An 18696-nucleotide genomic window follows, 5' to 3' on the forward strand; every position below is an offset into this window, starting at 1 on the left:
CACTGCTGCAAAAATTAAAAGCCAGCAGCTACACATACTGCAGGTGCTGGCTTTTAATATTAGAACACTTACCTGTCCTTCACTCCAGCGATATCGGCACAGCAGCTGATGTTTTCATCAGCTGTCGGGTGCTGCTGCCGCCATTGCGAGTAATGGAACCCGGCAGTGTAGCCTTACGGCTTCACCCCGGGAACCCTACTGCACATGCGCGAGGCTCCACTCCTCTCTCCAACTGGCCTGGTGGCAGGGGAAGGAGGAGGGAGCTGAGCGGTGACGTCAAGAGCCGTGGCTATGGCTCCTGGAAGTGGGAACAGGATACGTGTCAAAGACAGGTATTCGCTCCCCCCCCGAAATGTGGCGCCAGTGGGGGGAGGAGACAAATGAGCAAAAGTTCCACTTTTGGGTGGAACTTCGTTTTAATGAAGGAAAGCACAGTGACAGAAGATCTATATTTGACCAACTCAAAATTTCAAACTGTGCAATATTTATTTGTGTATTGCAGATTCCAGCAAATTCTTCTACTTCAGATAATTATCTTCTGCTTGTGAATGGATGTGTCAAGGGTACGTTAGTATTTTCTGAACAAAAGCAAATAGGGATTCTAACAAAGAAGATGTCCATGTTTATACAAACTGACAAAGATGTTTACAGTCCTGGAGAAACTGTCCATATTAGAGTGATTTCTGTAAGTCGTGACTTGAAGCCCTACAATGGAGATGTGGACCTTGAGATAAAGGTAGGCATTGTTACTTGTTTATCGCATGCAGCTTTTTAAAAAAATATAGTTGATCTGCAGACATTTCATCATAGAAATACTGTATATTCATTTTGTTTATTGATTTTTGCTCTTCTTTACATAATGAAAGGATCCCAACACCAATATTGTGCAACAATGGTTAAAGATTAAATCAGACCTGGGAGTTGTATCTACAGATTTCTCTCTGACTAGCGCCCCTATTCCGGGCAATTGGACCATTCAAGCAAAATCTTATGTAAGTAGACACTTGTATCTCATTCACTATACAACTGAACTGAAAAATCCCAATAAACACGAATGTTAAAATAATCAAGAAACTCTTATGGTGTTTGGAAAGCAGAACATTGATAAGAGTCCTAAAGTAGTAAGGGTTTTTGTTAATCCAGTTTTTAGCAATATCAACCAATTGTAATATAGATTCATAGCCATATAGATTACTAAAAATTTGCAGTGATTTAATTGTTCAGGATCTTTTGGCATTGCTGCACTACACAGCAATTTTTCGAAAAATATAAAATCAGCTGTCTTTACTGATATCAATATGTCAGAAACATCCTACTTACTATGCTTACTAGTGATCATTTTTGAAAGCTTAAAATCATAAAGGCTATGCAGTAAACAAAGAATTTTTTAAATGATATTCAGAGACATGTATAGTCATAGAGTTCAAAATTTGGTGAATTCAGGATACCAAAATTCACATACTTTTAAGGAATTTAAGACATGTCTGAGATCCTTTTGAAACTTGTGGCTTACTGTTGGCCTCCTTGCTGAGCTTCTTCCAACTGCTTTTAAATCCCTATTACTTTGTATGGGTTTGAAAAGCAGTTCTGATTAAAATAAATGTCGGTCTACAAAAGCCTTTATAAAAAGCGTTAATGTTTCTGAAAGTGTACAGTACTGTTTTTCTTAAAAAAAGAAGGTAAACGGTCCAATAGCTACTTTTGCAATCATACAGAATATACCAGTAGTGGTACCATTACCTATGGCAATACAGCCCCAATGTTTGATTTTAAAGAGAGTTTAAATTAAGCAGTTATATTTGTGGCTTAATTCTGTTTTTTTTTTTTAAATCTAATTTGCAGAGCAATGTGTTCTCTACTTCATTCTTTGTCAAAGATTATGGTATGTAGCATTTTATTTTAGATCTCCATTTATTTCCGATGTCTCTGACATGTAATTAATGCACATTTGTATAGTTTAAATTCTCAGATAAAATATATATGGTGCTAAGGTGTGCTCTTGTAACAACCTGGGACTATTTAAAAGAACTACTCTAGGTTAAACCATGTTAGACTGGTAACCAAGAGGTATCGTCTTTTTATTTTATAAGATCACAAAAAATAGATTCAAAACATTTGTACAACCATATGTTGTCACCCATCAAATATGGCAAACATTTTCGTTCATCACACTTATAATTCAACATGTTTTGCCATTAGTCACTAGTAATTTCACCACGCTTTTTCCTGAAGAAGACGGAATGGTGAAACATGTTCAATTATAAGCGTGATTAAGAAAAATGTTTTCCATATTTGATGGATGACAACATATGGTTGTACAAATTTTTTATTTTTTTTGTGATTAAATAAATATTGTTGTTTTTAAAAATTCTTGGTTTAATTATCTGTCTATGCACCTAAAAAGTCCTGCATCTCCTACCTTTGCTCTCAGTTTTCCATGCAATGGGATGTTGGGGCTATAAGTACTGATAATCTGGGCATGTCCACACAATTTACCAGTTTTTTATTTTATTTTATATACAAACATAATCATAACAGTATTAGTAATGTCATGATTATTCTTTGCATTATCACTCACCGTATATATGTGAGCCAAAAAAATATTTTCATTACGCTGTACACACGGTAAACAAAAAAATTATTTAGGCAGTGCAATGTAGAGTTACAAATTGTTGTACAATGGTAAAATCCTTATTTATTGTGCTAACTAAATAGATCATAAATAACCAGTATCTGATATTTCATGTTTTCGCAGGCTTACCAAAATTTATTGTAATACTGGATGCTCCACTATTTTATGTTGTTTCAAAGATGCTCAACCTGACTGGTACTGTTACAGCAAAGTAAGCCAATCTCTCTCTCTCTGTCCCATTCATTTAAGTTTTTGAATGTGTGGTTATACCAGGGACATTCATAGTTATAAGCGCAAGCTAGAAGCTAGGGATGAGGAGGGCTATATAGAATTGAAGAACCCCTGGCAGTGTTTTCATTTTTTCCCAATCACTGTCACCTCTACCTGCAGATCAGCAGAAATATCATCATATGCACAATTTATCGTACTATAACAAATCCATGCCAGAATATAACAATGACAAACATTTTGGCTTGAGAATACAATGTGCCAAATGATCAGAGGCAAAAAAAACTGTGCTAAAACAAGGACCAAATGAAGCGCATATAGTAAAATACATAGTCTCCAGTTAGAATAATTAGGTACACTGGCTATTTGGCTCTTAGGGTTAACTAAGCCAATATATTATCAACAGTTCTCTAATTAGTGCCCCTACATAAAATGTTATTTTACAAGATAAAACAGTTTACTATTTAAAAGATAAACAAACAGCTGCTTGGTTTATTTTTTTAAGTGATGTGACAAGATCAGTTTCTTCATATTCTTGGTGACTGGATTATATATTTGCTATGGATAGGGCTTCTAAATTTCCCTCCATGTTTTGAGGGTGATATGGCCTTTTGTGTGCATTTTTTATTGCTATAAAAGAAGTCAGTATTTACTTAAATGCAGTTACTTACTCAATGTTAGAGGTAAAGAGGAATCTGTCAAAATGTAAGAAAACAGAACATGTATCTTATTTTAATCCCAATGCATCTCATATATTCACATTTGTATTTTGCATTCAGGTATTACTCTAGTAAACCACTAAAAGGAAATGTAACAGTAACAGTGAAGCCTTCATATGGTCAAGATGTAAGTGAAGTTAAGAAAACATATCAGGTATGTTCACGGTTTTCTATTTGTTAACTTAATTTCAGTATTCCTATCCTTTTCCTAAGTATATAAAGTATGGGATTTGCAGTACATAACACCCCACTACAAGTCAAAAGGTATCATGCCAACTAAAATCTAGCTACTACAAATATGCCTGTTTGTGTTTTTATTTCCCAATTTTCCAGAGTGGATATCCATTAATAACAGTAGGGCTTTTTTTAAAATATGGCAGGCTTAAAAAATAAATGAGAGAGACGCTATCAAACCCAAATTATATCAGCCTGCCACAACAGGTATACTGGCCAGAGAATCAGTGAGCAGTGGACCCCTGTAATGCTGATGCTAACAGTTTCCTCCTAGAAGACTGAATGCCATGGAGGAAGCTGAAGATCACAAACTGTTTATTTTCCAGGGCAATCAAAAATTGTAACTGGAAAAAAAAAACTATAACACAACAGTAGCTTGAGCACAGAAAAATCTTCAAGCTGATAATCACAGGTTTTCAATAAGAAAAGAAAAAGTAACTTTCAAGGTTAGAGTGAAGCCTCCAGGCTCAGTATCGGTTTGTAATAACAAAGGAAGGAACCTTTATTTTAATTTTTTGTTATAACATTATTTTTTGGATTTAGACATTATCAAACTGAAATGCTCAGGCACTCGGATATCTCAATTACCTATAATCTATTTATTGCTGAGATATGTAATACAACTGTCCATTTTTATGTTTATGACTATTACCTTTTGACCAACCCTATACTATAACCAGCAAAAATAATTTTATGCCTAGAGGGCACAAAATGGCATAGTGTTTACATAATTCAATAAGATCCACAATTTGGAATGTCACATATCTGTTTTTTTTTGTATTCCTGTATATAGATCTCAGGATCTTTAAGCTTCAGTTTTCCATACACAGAAATAGAAAAGGCTGTAAATCTGCAAGGAATAAGTATAACAGCTTCAGTAACAGATCAAGTCTCAGGTAAACTGAATAAAAATATAAATTTATTCATTTTAATCAATTGCCTTGAAAGAATGATTATGCTTCTATAATATTTCCTTTTTTCATATAGGTATTGTAGTAGAAACATCATCCTTTATACGGGTAACACATTTTGAGTATGAAATTAACTTCATTGACCAAAATCCAGCATTCATGCCTGGCGGAAATTTCACAGCTCAGGTAGGTTAAAACAAATCGAGGGGCTGACTCATGTTTGCACCGCTACTGACAATTTCAACACTGGCCATGACAAAGGGCTGAAAAAATGTATTAGCTCACCTGATTGTACATGGACTGACTTTCTAGTGGCTATTGCTGCCATGGGTTAGACTAGGAAATGGGAAGGGCAAAGCTGAGCAGTAAAAATAGAGAGTATTGAATGAATGAATGATTTGTATAGTGCTACAAATGCGAACTGAATCGCCTCAAGGCGCTTGATCCGTCCTGTGTTGTCCTGCGTCTTAGAAGAGGTGGGTCTTGAGTTTTTTTCTGAAGACCTGATGGTTTTCTTCTATGCGGATGTTAGTGGGCAGAGAGTTCCATAGCCGCGGTCCTTGGACTGCGAATCTTCGTTTTCCCTCTGATTTGTAGCAGGACTTGGGAATGCGGAGGAGGTTTTGGTTAGTTGTTCGAAGACTGCGATTAGGAGTGTAGTGTTTTATTTTCTCGCATAGGTATTGAGGAGCGTTTCCTTGTGTGCATTTGTGAGTGAGGCAGAGGGTCTTGAATGTGATCCGATCCCTTACGGTTAGCCAATGTAGGGTCCTCAGGGATGGGGAAATGGATTCCCAGGGTTTTTTTTCCCATTACCAGTCTTGCTGCGGTGTTTTGGATGACTTGTAAGCGTGCAATGTGGTATTTAGGAAGTCCTATGTAGAGGGAGTTTGCGTAGTCGAGTCGGGAATTGATGATTGTTGCAACTACTTCTGCTTTGTCTTCTTCTGGAATGAAGGGGATGAGTCTACGTAGCAGGCAGAGAAGATGGTGAGATCCGCTGACTACTGATCCTATTTGTGCATCCATTGACATCTCTGAGTCAAAGACGACTCCGAGACTTTTGACTTTTGGTGCTTGTGGAGATGGTCTGTCCAAGAATGGTGGGTGTAGTCCATGGGGTCTTAGTTATTGTATTTCGGTTTGCGTGGAAGAGAAGAAGCTCAGTTTTGAAGAAGCTCTGTTTTGGATCCGTTGAGTTTGAGGGAGCTGGTGGTCATCCAGTCGTCTATCGATGTGAGGCATTTTTCTAGTCGCTGATATTGGTCTTTTTGTCCGGTGATGCAAAAGTAGAGTTGAGTGTCATCAGCGTATGAGTGGAAGCAGAGGTCCGATTTTCTGATGATTTTGAGGAGTAGACGGATTTAGATGTTGAAGAGCACGGGTGACAAGGGTGAACCTTGAGGGACTCCATAAGCAATTGCGTCAGTTTCAGCGGTGAAGGCTCTTAGTTTCACTGTGACTCCTGCTACTTCTGTTTGGCGGATGAGTCAGATATTGTGGTCCAGGAGACATGATTCTCTGTCATCTGCTGCTTCGAGGGCGTCGTCCCATATTTTGAGAAGTGCCGTATCTGTGCCATGGCCTGGGCGGAAGCCTGATTGCAGTGGGTCCAGGAGTTTGGGTGTGTCCAGGTAGAGTTGTAGCTGTTGTACTACTGCTTTCTCCATAATCTTGGAGATGGTGTTAAGGCTTGTTACCGGTCTGTGGTAGTTAGGGTCTTTAGGGTCGAGGTTGGGTTTCTTTAGGAGGGGTTTGACGATGCCTTGCTTGAGGGCGATCAGAACAATCCCTTCTTTGAATGACTGATTTATGAGATTTATGAAATGTGTTATAGTAGGAGCCAAGATGTCGCAACATTCTTTCAGGAGTTTTGTGGGAATGATATTGAAAAGGTGGTGATAAATGTGAATCATTGCTGGCTAACACTGTTTCTAAATCCACTATATTACCAATGGTCAGTACTTCTTATAGTTAAATAGGTACCGATGGCACATTTATAAACCTGTATAGGCATTGTCCTAAGCATAAGTACCTATTAACCTCTTTACGCTGGTGAAAGTTGGAATTTTAAATGAGTCATTATGCCTGAGGCCAATAGGAGGAATTATAATGCAGCACTGTGATTAGCTGAACAGTGATGATGTCTTCAGTAGCCTTTCCCAGCAGCTCCTGATCATTGATAGTAGGACCATTAGCTGTCCATGACAGCTCGATTATAGTCCTGGGGGGCACTGATAGAGCCCATCCTAGAACAAGACAGCAACATATATGTGGCAGCTGGGTATTAAGACCAACCTGCCCTGCCACAGCATATATGCATACTGATGTCTTAAAGGGATTAATATATTACTACAATACTCTTTTAGCATTTTGTAAGGAAAAATCTTTTTTTGTAATGTGCATATCATTCAAATGCTTGAATGCCCATGTGAAGCCTAGAAAACATAGCAGGCATTTGGGTATATAAACATTAGGACAGATTTATTTAAGGATTTGAGTATGTTCACTAAATAAAATGTGTGAAGTTTCAATAAAATTATTGAATCATGTAAAGTGAATCTTCACACAGTGGCTCAGAATATAGCTAAGTCTTTTGAATTCCGATGAATACTACACAATATATATCCTCAATGTATATTACACAATATACAATTTTCAGTTTGATCTGAAAACTGGATGAGCACTTTGATTCAAAATGCTTAGGCAGACTGTAGAAATGTTATGTTTTATTTAAAGTGGCTGTAAACCCTCACATATACCCAGTGTAGTGACTGGCCTCAGGTGATACACAGATGTGAAACAAATCCTCCTACATAAGCTGTACCTGTTTATCTGCAGTCTTCTCTTCTCTACATCTGTTCAAAGTGCTGAATATTTAAAGCTTGTCTGAGAATTCAGAAAAGGGGGGGGGGGCTGAAGTCACACTCTGCATGTTTGAGGAGAGCTCTGAGAGCTGATTGGAGGGAAGGGACACCCCCCCCCTTCACACAGCACAGAGGAGCAGAAACAAGTACACACTATAGAGGAATATGCTTTGTTCATTTTCTTCGTGTCTGAAGTTTACAACCACTTTAAGAATCGTCAATCCCCCAGCCTATTGAAATTATAAGAGCAGCCAAATATTTCATACACATATTTAGGAGCACATTTGTAAACAATCTATGCATGGACCAACAAATATGCATGCTTTTTCTTACAGATTCAAATACAACGGATTGACAAAAAATCGTTATCTGAACAAGAAAGGCAGGAAATGGTAACAGTTAACATAACCTCTGATACAGAGACAGTTCAACGGCTATTTGTAATCCCAAAAAGTGGAATTATCACTGTGCAGTTTCCAGTCTACTTATCAGTACGTGGAATAAATTTTATAAATATTACGGTGAGTAAAGAACTAATAACAAAAAAGATTTTTCAAGTTAGTATCTCTAGGTCTAATTATTTTCCCTAATAATATATGATGTATGCTATAATAAGCTGACCTCTAAGTTAGGATAAATATCCATGAATAAAACAGGAAAGGGAGTGAGGAAATTTTTTCTAATAGGGACAAATCCTGCAACAAAAGACTGACAGGTGTTCTAAAAATTCACCATATTACCGCACCTAAAATAAAATATATTTTGACTGGAGATGGGCTTTAATAATGTACATATTCCTATTCATTAGATAATAGCTGAATTATATCAGTTTTAAATAATTTTTAAACTTTCTTTTTTGTTATTATTTAGGCTCAGTACCAGAATACGACATCAAGTTACACCACCAATGATGTATTTTCCTACAATCCTCTTGTTCGACTTCAAACACCAGATTCAACATTAAAGGTAATAAATAGGTTTTTGTTTTGTTTTGCCCTTTAAGAAGTTTTCTCTACCTTTGAAACAATTACATCATAATAGAAGCTTTGTTATAGCTTATATAAGCATAGATATCTGCTAACTAATATCAAAATTAGAAGTGAAAATAAAAATCTTTAAGAGCTGGTTTACACTACATGCAGTCCAGTGCCTTTTTTTCTGCATCAAAAGGGCATGGGTAGATTATATGATTTCCAATGGCATTTAGCATGAGGTCAGTTCCAATGGCAATGGCATGCGGTCAGTTACAGTGAGTTCCAGAAAAAAAAGTAGAACATGCTGCATTGTTTCATCACTGAGCTGTACTGGAACACAATAAAATGCCTAAAAAATGCACTGGAACACACCTAAATGCATTGGAATGCATATGTCCTTATTTAAACCTCCCTGGCGATATGAGTATGTCTGATTTTGTATGCTGAAAGTGGTACAATGTTTTGCATGAAAATTTAGCGTTTGATATTGTAGGCCTGTAATGCTTAGGAATAACTCACTTAAAACTGTCCAAACAAGAGTCTAGTAGATATCCCGGGTATGATAAAGTTTGAAACACAAAATCATAAATTATAATATAATAAATAAATTTAAATAATTATAATAAATAATAATAGAATAATAATAACATTTATTCAATAATGTAATCAAATCAAAAACACAGAAATCTGCTCAGTTGCAGAATTGACGCTGTCATTACTTTCAGTGTTTGATGACGAATTTCTCCACAAATCTCTATCGCTCAATTCTGCAAGTGATTCTAATTTACTATCTCTGTTTTCTAGCTGCTCTAAAACCACTTTTGACATAAAGGGACACTTTTTGTTTGCCATGGACAATCTCAAGTTTCCAGGCAGAAAGAACAGTATATATAATATAAAAGTGCATGCAGGGCATTGGACAAAGCATTAGGGACAAAAGGGATGTGAAATGATTTGATACAGTAATGTAATCTGTAAGATTACATTGTACTGTATGTATTATGCTTTTTGCACTTTTTGAATTTGGCGCCTGGCTTCGTCCCCACGCGCCGAGACGCTCGCAGGGAATGAAGCCCGGCACAGTGATAGATCGAGCGGAGTACACAGTCTGCACACACAGCTGGGAGACATTGCAGGATATTGGGGACAAGGTAAGTAACTTTGCCTGGATCCTGCGATGTAATCTCAAGTGTGGCTCGGGGTTACCACTTTTGGTAAGGAAAATTCACCCTGAGCCACACTTGGGATTACCACTAGGAAGGTTAAGGTAAAGAAAAAAAGAGAGAAAAAAACGCACCCAAACACATAAAAATGCATCAAAAATGCACCGGAATACAAAAAAATGCATCAAGGATGCATCAAGGATGCATCTGGACTGCGTTTCTATGGTGTGAACTGGCTCTAATAGTATGTTTATCATGAAAGTAAAGGTAAAACAATACTTCCCAATGTAAATATATGTATATTTTTAATATAGGTTGGAATACCATTTGAAGTACAAGTTGATGTCCAAGTGAAAGTTCAGCATATTTATTACACAGTAAGTATGTGATCAAATCTTATTTAGAATGTGCTTAGAAGGGCAACATGCTTTCTACTGCTACTGAAAAATTATACTTTATATAAAAATGCCTCATGCATATGATCATGTATCAAATAATATAGAACTATTCCAATGTTGCCTAATATGTAAATTTGCCAAATGCTTTTTTCCTTTGCAGGTTGTATCCAAAGGATTGGTAGTGGTGGCTGGGAAAAACAGGACAATGTTTAGCCTCACACCACAAAACTCTTGGGCTCCCACTGCTGAACTGTTGGTGTATTTGATTAGTTTTGGAAAGGACAATAATAAAATCATGCAGATTTCGAAAACACTCAATATCAAGGGGACATTAAATCAAAAGGTAACTAGAACACAAAATATTTTTTTTAAAAACCTTAAAATCATAAAACATTATTTAAATGTTAAATATTATTTAAAATCGTAAAATATTATTTATCAAATGAAGTTTTAAGATTCAAATCCATTTTGTATTTGTTACATTGATAAAACATTTTTATTTCTGTTCATCCTTTAGATGGGTTTATCTTGGAGTAAAAGCACAGCTAAACCACTGGAACAGGTATCATTGATTGCCAGTGTGGAAGATTCTCGCTCTTTGGTGGGACTGTGCATTGCTGACAAAAGTTCCACAATTATCAAAAGACAAAATGACTTAACAACAAGTAGGGTAAGTATGATGGAACATAACAGGGCTGATAAACAGTACTAAAATAGGACATTTTTATAATGGCTTCCGTGTGCTTGAATATAAATTTTAGTACAGGACAATACATTTCTTTCTTTTTTTTTTTTTTTTTTTTTTTTGTGTAAGATGTTGCAATATTTTGAGATGATACATTATTTATAGTAGGATACAAATTAATTGAGTGACAGTAAAGCACTAGCCAAATAAAAAAACAAAAAACAACCCAGCATGAAAGTATAATATCTAGACATGCTATCATGAGCATTAAAATATACTGTAAAATATACTTTGATGGTTATATCATTTTTTATCTTTAGCAATTAAACATTTGACACAGGGTGCTTTAATGACACTCATGACACTCATGACACTCAAGAAACTCTAACCTGTACTATTTTACTCTACAACATCTCATAATCATTTCTTATATAATAAAGATAGGAAAGGGCCAGATAAGGGTAGCACTAGTATAAATAGTATTTTAAACATTGTAATAATGCTTAAGCACTGTTTTTATTATATATATATATATATATATATATATATATATATATATACAGTGTCATAATCTGGGGCTGCATGAGTGCTGCCGGCACAGGGGAGCTACAGTTCATTGAGGGAACCATGAATGCCAACATGTACTGTGACACACTGAAGCAGAGCATGATCCCCTCCCTTCAGAGACTGGGCCACAGGGCAGTATTACAAAATGATAACGACCTCAAACACACATCCAAGACAACCACTGCCTTGCTAAAGAAGCTGAGGGTAAAGGTGATGGACTGGCCAAGCATGTATCCAGACCTAAACCCTATTGAGCATCTGTGGGCCATCCTCAAATGGAAGGTGAGGGAGTGCAAGGTCTCTAACATCCACCAGCTCCGAGATGTTGTCGTGGAGGAGTGGAAGAGGACTCCAGTGGCAACCTGTGAAGCTCTGGTGAACTCCATGCCCAAGAGGGTTAAGGCAGTGCTGGAAAATAATGCTGGCCACACAAAATATTGATACTTTGAGCCCAATGTGGACATTTTTATTTAGGGGTATTTAGGGGTATTTAGGGGTATATACTCACTTTTGTTGTCAGCGGTTTAGACATTAATGGCTGTGTGTTGAGTTATTTTGAGGGGACAGCAAATTTACACTGTTATACAAGCTGTAGACGCACTACTTTACATTGTATAAAGTGTAATTTCTTCAGTTTTGTCACATGAAAAGATATAAGAAAATATCTACAAAAATGTAAGGGGTATACTCACTTTTGTGAGATACTGTATATATATATATATATATATATATATATATATATATAAATATATATATTGATTGTATTTATCTTTTTTTCCCAAATAGGTTTTAGATTCTTGCTCTAAACCAGTGATCTGTTTTTCTTTTTAGGTTTATCAGGAGCTAAATTCATATAATATGGTAAGTACTACAAACACTGACATCAACATTACAAGCATTAAATCTTCATTTTACTATTCTATTATCCTCTGAACTGCAACTAATTACAGAGGGAGGGTCAGAGCTCAGTTGGGGTTATATTGCTTTGGCTTGAAACTATGGACATGAGCATGAGTGTAACGTGATTAGTGCACTGCTGCTTTTATTGTCCGGTCAGAAGGTTGGGTTTTGGTCCTTGACCAGTCACTTAAAGTGACAAAACACACTGTTTAATTTACATTATCTCTTCTCTTTATGGATATGGATATGGATGATGGCACTGTATTTATTTTAATTTTAAAAAAGGAGCTTCTTGTCCTCTGCTGCTGGTCACATATTAAAAAAATGGAATACAGAGAAAATATACAGAATAAATATCAGTTATTTTTTTTTTAAATCATCATAAAAATATGTATTTGAACTGAAATCTTTATTATTTTTGTGCAAAAACATGGTGTGTGCTATCTAGGGGGAGGTTCTGCCAATCACAGCCTGTTTCATGCCCATCCAACCTGTGTATATCGTTTGTATGTGCTTAGAATTACAGGGAGGTGATGCCTCCATTAATTAACATGTATGATCCTGCTCTAATAGCGTTTAGCTTTATGGTGGGCATTGAGGAGGAGGGAGGGACTGGGCTGTAATTTACCATTGTGTATATGCCTACGTGACTCTATAGTCATGTGGGTTGCACAGATAAGAAAAAGGAGAAAATGAACAGCTTAGAAGGGAACTAAAACTGAAGCATGCTCAGTAAATGTGGCAACGGCTGGTCTACACCATCTCAGGCTGCAGACAAGGAGGGAGGAACAGTGAACAGTAGGATCAACCAGGTTTTTTGCAGAACACAGAAAATAAATCCCATAGTGAGTGAGTAAGTATGAACAGCATGTAATACAGCATGTACTGACAGCTTTTTATGATGTGAGTTTAATGACACTTTAATTGTGTATCAGAAAATGTTAGGTTTATGCTGTGTTAACAATGGAGATAATGAATTTTCACTGTTTGTAGGGCATTTAGTCACTGTTTTCTTAGTGTCTACTAGGCATTTCAGAAAGCCTTTGCAACTCTTGGTAACAGTGAAATTAACCCTTCTTTAAAGTGGTTGCTGCGCAGAGGGTATCCTCCATGTGGGGACTTCTTTGGGTTGATTTACCAAAGGCAAAACGACTGTGCACTTTTCAAGGGATTTCCCCCAGAGCTTAGTAAATACGGCAAAGATCTGTTGACTTCCATCGTCCAATCATGACAAGTAGAATGCTGTTTTTTTAATTCCATGCACATGATTAGGAACTCTTTGCAAAGTGAAATGTCACCACATAAGATCTGGGGAAAATTCCCCTGCAAAGTGCAAATTCTCTTGCAAAGTAAACAGCCTATTTTCCTTTAGTAAATAAATCCCCTGGATTATTTCCTGTAACCAGCTTCAAAGGCCATTTGGCAGACTATTGCATGTCTTTATACATGTCTGAAAAGTATTTGTTCTTCATTCTGATTGACTACTTATGGTGCTTCAACAACATGGCAGGCACACAAACCAAATGTTGAATCACAACTCTATTCATTCACAAATTAAATCAAGCAAGCTTTCTAGGCAGTTGTTTGGCTGTAAAAGCACCTACAAAAAGTTGAAACTGAGGCCACAGACCTGACTGTGCTCTCTGTCAGAGGTACCTGGATCAAAAAACAAACTGAACAGAATTACAAATCGTATAAACAATATGCGTCAGAACACACTGCTTCCAAATTCTTGCCTTTAATAAATTAGCTTTAACCTTCTCTCTCTCTTCATCTCCGTTGCTTTAGACATTAGTCTAAAAAGGTGGTAATGCAAAAATAATTGAACCTAAATTGTAAATGTTATGTTTTATTGCTACCCCCTTACTCTTACAGTATGTCCCAGGTACTGGTCCATAAGTGTTTTACTGTAAAGATAGCCTAATAACTATACTAGATCCATTCAGTTTGTTTACTACTCTATAATCTTTCTTAACAGGGTGCTCCATTTGGTTTGACTAATGCTGAAGTTTATAGACCAAGACCACCCTGTAAGTTTGTATTCAATACTTAATATAAGGAAAATGCAAGCAAATGTAATATTTCGGATTTGCCTCTAGAACATATTATGCCCCGTGCACACAAGCGGAATTTCCGTGAGAAAAATCTTGGATGGTTTTTCCGACGGAATTCTGCTCAAGCTTGGCTTGCATACACACGGTCACACAAAAGTTCTCCGAACTTTCGACCGTCAAGAGCGCGGTGACGTACAACACTACGACGAGCCGAGAAAATGAAGTTCAATGCTTCCGAGCATGCGTCGAATTGTTTCCTAGCATGCGTGTTTTTTTGCACGGCGGAATTGCATACAGACGAACGGAATTTCCGTCAAGAACTTTTTCCGTCGGAAAAATAGAGAACCAGCTCTCAATCTTTTGCTGGTGGATATTCAGACAGAAAAAATTGGATGGAGCATACACATGGTCGGAATATCCAACCAACAGCTCCCATCACACTTTCTTTGACGGAAATTCCGATGGTGTGTACGCAGCATAAGCATTTCAATTACATCTTACAATGTAAATGTGCATTTAAATGCTTAATACAGATGTATGGGTTTATGTTATGTTGGCTTCATACCCATGTCATTCACCTGAAAGACACACATAGCATAAGGGTATTAGTCTGTATTAACATTAAAGATCACAACTTTATAACTACATATGGTATACGTATAATATTTCAAGCTGACTAGTGTTTATATAAATGTATCTAAGATCTATTGCTCCTTCATTTAATGTCTATGAAGTACTTGCAGGCAACATCCGACAGGGCATCTAAGGGCCTTGTCGGATGTTGAAATGTTAGTGACGGTGTGTCTTCAGTGTGCCTGCCACTTCCTTCTGCAAAGGCTAAATACAAAAAGGTCACCCAAGCTGTCTGCGTTTAGGCCTCTGCCAACATATTCAGGTGTCTAAGGGGGATCAGAATGTGCCTACACGTCTGACCACAATCTAGTGTCTATGGATACCTTAAGTAAGAGACCGAAACACAGTATATGCCAAATGTGACAAAGCATGAAACAAAATAAAAGCAAATGATGCATTTTAATTACTGTATTAATAAAGAAAATGGAATAGTCAAAGCCTAATTAACAAGCAGTGGGTATGGGGTGACACTACTGTAATGTCTCTTTAATGTACTTCAAACTTTTTTTGAGATTTCTAAAGAGCTAAATATTTTTAAAGACCATTTTATTAATTTTAGTTTTAGCTCCTCGTGCTGCAAGGAGGACTAAGATTACTCCAAGACAAGATGAATCTGTATTTCCAATCATTTGGATTTGGTTGGAGACCAACATAAGGTATGTTAGAGTGAACCTGTCATTCTTTGTAAACTTTTACAATAAAAGTTCTTGAGTAACATCAATAACTTTGTTTTGCCTACAGCTTTAATACCAAATCCTCTGTCTATGACTATGAATCCAGGTCTGTAACTAAGGACCTGTACATATTTGCCTTGGGAGTGAAACCTACTCCCAAGCTAATGCCCACTTATCTATCCATCCATTCACTAAGCAATGAGGGCACCTTTACTTGCTATAGAGGTACTGTTACTGAATGGCAGGTTTAGCTCCAGGAGGACAGCTCTTACCCCCAAATTAGAGAAGTCCAGGCATTTAGTAGGGGATCAGAAATCACTGGGGTTATCTCATTAAGATAAAAACATGCACCACATATTTCTTGCTCTAAGGTGTCACTTTGTTACACATATAGTACTAATTTACTGTACTTTAAATAATTAAATTAAGTTCACTTTTTTTTTACAGCTCAAGCTTGCAATCTAGTTTTCCACTAACTGTACCTGATGTGAATACCACTTATGTGGCCACTGCTTTTGTTATTTCTGAAAATCTTGGACTGGGAGTAGCCGAGGAACCTGCTGAGGTAATTATTTTCTTTGCAGTTTCATGATGTTTTAATAAAAAAGGGATCAGCTTGGATTAGTTGGCATTGACATGTTTACTGACACTTAAAAAAAGTATGAAGTGCAGGCATCTGCTGTAGCTTGCAGTCAATATAATTAAAACTGAATATTGGATCATTCTTATTGAGCAAGCTCTGACATATACAGTAGTAGTGCTGATGACCCTGTTCCCTGGTTGACTTCCTTCCACACGTTGTTCATTACCATACCCCCATGTATTTATTTCCTTTTATATATATTTTGTTCCTTGATTTTACAGATATCAGTATTCAAACCGTTTGTGGTTTCATTGAATATGCCTTTTTCTGTCATAAGAGGGGAACAGTTTATTTTGGAAGTTACCTTGAAAAATTCTTTAAATGAAGACGTACAGGTATGGAGTTCCCACTTGTATTATTTCTTGAATATTTGCTTTAATCCCGCCTGCCTAATCCTTGTTGGGTGTATTTTACAAAGATATAAATAAATAACAAAATGTTCATGTAGAATGGAATTATGGGACTTTGCAGACATCTGGTAGAGGGAAAGAATATAAATTGCGAAAAGACTAATTATTTATGTTTTATAGCAGTTGTTGATGCAGACGGATTACTCAATCTGTTATGTTATTATTTCAATGAAATAAAATTCTATCAACTTTACATAATAATGGATAAAACAGGAAATGTTAGAAGTAGAAAATTGGAAAGTGAAAAGTAGGGAAGGCATGAATCTCATAATTTAGCTGTATATGAAACCTGTGAAGAAGTATGCTGACATCTTTCTGAAAAAGCAAATCATCTGTCATACTGATCCTTTGCTTCATTACATAAATAGGCAATGAAGTCAGTAATAAATTGAAATTCTGACCTGCATACTTCTTCTGGGTCATCAGCATAATATCCAGGAAACCTGCATTTTCAGAAGAAGATCAATTGTAGCTTATTTATCATTCTTATGAAGTTACATGAACCAATAAACATTAGGTAAATATAAGCAAAATTCGCATACATTTATAAGAGAAGCTGCACAAGCAACTAATTCAAAACTGTTCTGCTTTAATCTAATATTTCAACCATGAGAAAATATACAGTAGCTATGAATTAAAAAAAAATCACAAAACATGTACAAACATATTAATTCTTGGTTTCCGATCTGTATTGCATGTGTGTATTATGTAGAGCATAAAGGGCAAATACAACGTGAATAATAAATGTTTTTCATGTGTTTACAGGTTCTAGTCACTTTGGAAAATAACATCGCCTTCAATATAATTGCACCTTATAATAATAATTATTCACCTACGGTAGCTGGCCAACAGAATGTAATAGTTCCAAGAGAAGATGTAACAACTGTTCTGTTTCCAGTAGAGCCAAATAAACTTGGTAACATCACCCTCACAGTTAAAGCAGAATCAAAAACAGCTTCAGATGTTTTAACCCAGAGTATTCTAGTTAAGGTATGTAACATCATGAATATAACTTAGAAATGTACTGTAAACGTCAAGTTGAACTAAATATACATATGCATATGTTTATATCCAATGCTTTGTTTTTAGTTGTTAAAGCATGCATTAAATTGAATATTATATTCTAAATTCTGAATGCACTGAATATATTTGTATGTGTTCTCAATTATTTAAAAGCCACCCAGTGCCCATCAGTGCCACCAATTAGTGCCCATCAGTGCCACTAATCAGTGTCCATAAGTGACACCAACAGTGCCCATTAGTGATGCCAATCAGTGCTGCCTTTCAGTGCCCATCAGTGCCTGCTCATCAGTGCTGCCCATCAGTGCCGCCCATCAGTGGTGCCTATCCGTGCCACCTATCAGTGCCCACCAGTGCCGCCTATCAGTGCTCATCAGTGCCACATATCAGTGCCACCTAATCAGTGCCGATAAGTGCCACCTCTTAAGTGCCCATCAGTGCAGCCTATCAGTGCCCATCAGTGCAGCCTCATCAGCGCACATCAGTGGAGGAGGAAAATTACTTATTTACAAAATCTACTGACAGGAACTAGGAAAAACTTTTTTTTTTTCTCAAAATTTTCGGTCTTTTTTTTTTTATTTTGTAAAAAATAAAAACCCAGCAGTGATTAAACACAACCAAAAGAAAGCTCTATTTGTGTGAAGAAAATTAATGAAAAAATGAAATTTGGGTACACAGTGTTGCATGACCGCGCAATTGTCATTCAAAGTACGACAGCATTGAAAGCTGAAAAATGGCCTGGGCAGGAAGGGGGTGAAAGTGACCTGTATTGGAGTGGTTAAAATAAACTTGTTCAACCTCCTTGGTCCATAACCACAACCCTTCCTGTGACCTGTTTTCCTGAGGCCCTCCCTCTCCACATTTGTGTGACTGTCTGTTACCAGTCACTGCATTTACATTTTCTGCAGAGGGCACAGGAAAGCTGAGCTATGGATTTGCATTGTTTAGAGTAGCAGGACCATATAAATAAATGACACCACAGAT

General features: G+C 36.6%; 1 protein-coding gene across 1 annotated transcript in view; it reads left to right on the top strand.

Annotated features, from left to right (window-relative positions):
- LOC141141240 (CD109 antigen-like) overlaps positions 1 to 18696 on the top strand; it is a 42759-nt gene that overhangs the window by 7465 nt on the left and 16598 nt on the right. The window contains exons 4-21 of the mRNA XM_073628923.1: positions 503 to 736; positions 867 to 992; positions 1843 to 1882; positions 2756 to 2843; positions 3640 to 3733; positions 4607 to 4709; positions 4801 to 4910; positions 7927 to 8112; positions 8462 to 8557; positions 10043 to 10105; positions 10287 to 10469; positions 10644 to 10796; positions 12210 to 12239; positions 14257 to 14308; positions 15525 to 15621; positions 16087 to 16204; positions 16504 to 16617; positions 17458 to 17682. Coding sequence (XP_073485024.1) covers positions 503 to 736; positions 867 to 992; positions 1843 to 1882; positions 2756 to 2843; positions 3640 to 3733; positions 4607 to 4709; positions 4801 to 4910; positions 7927 to 8112; positions 8462 to 8557; positions 10043 to 10105; positions 10287 to 10469; positions 10644 to 10796; positions 12210 to 12239; positions 14257 to 14308; positions 15525 to 15621; positions 16087 to 16204; positions 16504 to 16617; positions 17458 to 17682 — 2112 coding nt within the window. The remainder of the gene's footprint in view (positions 1 to 502; positions 737 to 866; positions 993 to 1842; positions 1883 to 2755; positions 2844 to 3639; positions 3734 to 4606; positions 4710 to 4800; positions 4911 to 7926; positions 8113 to 8461; positions 8558 to 10042; positions 10106 to 10286; positions 10470 to 10643; positions 10797 to 12209; positions 12240 to 14256; positions 14309 to 15524; positions 15622 to 16086; positions 16205 to 16503; positions 16618 to 17457; positions 17683 to 18696) is intronic.

The sequence above is a fragment of the Aquarana catesbeiana genome, linkage group LG04 (assembly GCF_042186555.1).
Source record: "Aquarana catesbeiana isolate 2022-GZ linkage group LG04, ASM4218655v1, whole genome shotgun sequence".
NCBI lineage: Eukaryota > Metazoa > Chordata > Amphibia > Anura > Ranidae > Aquarana > Aquarana catesbeiana.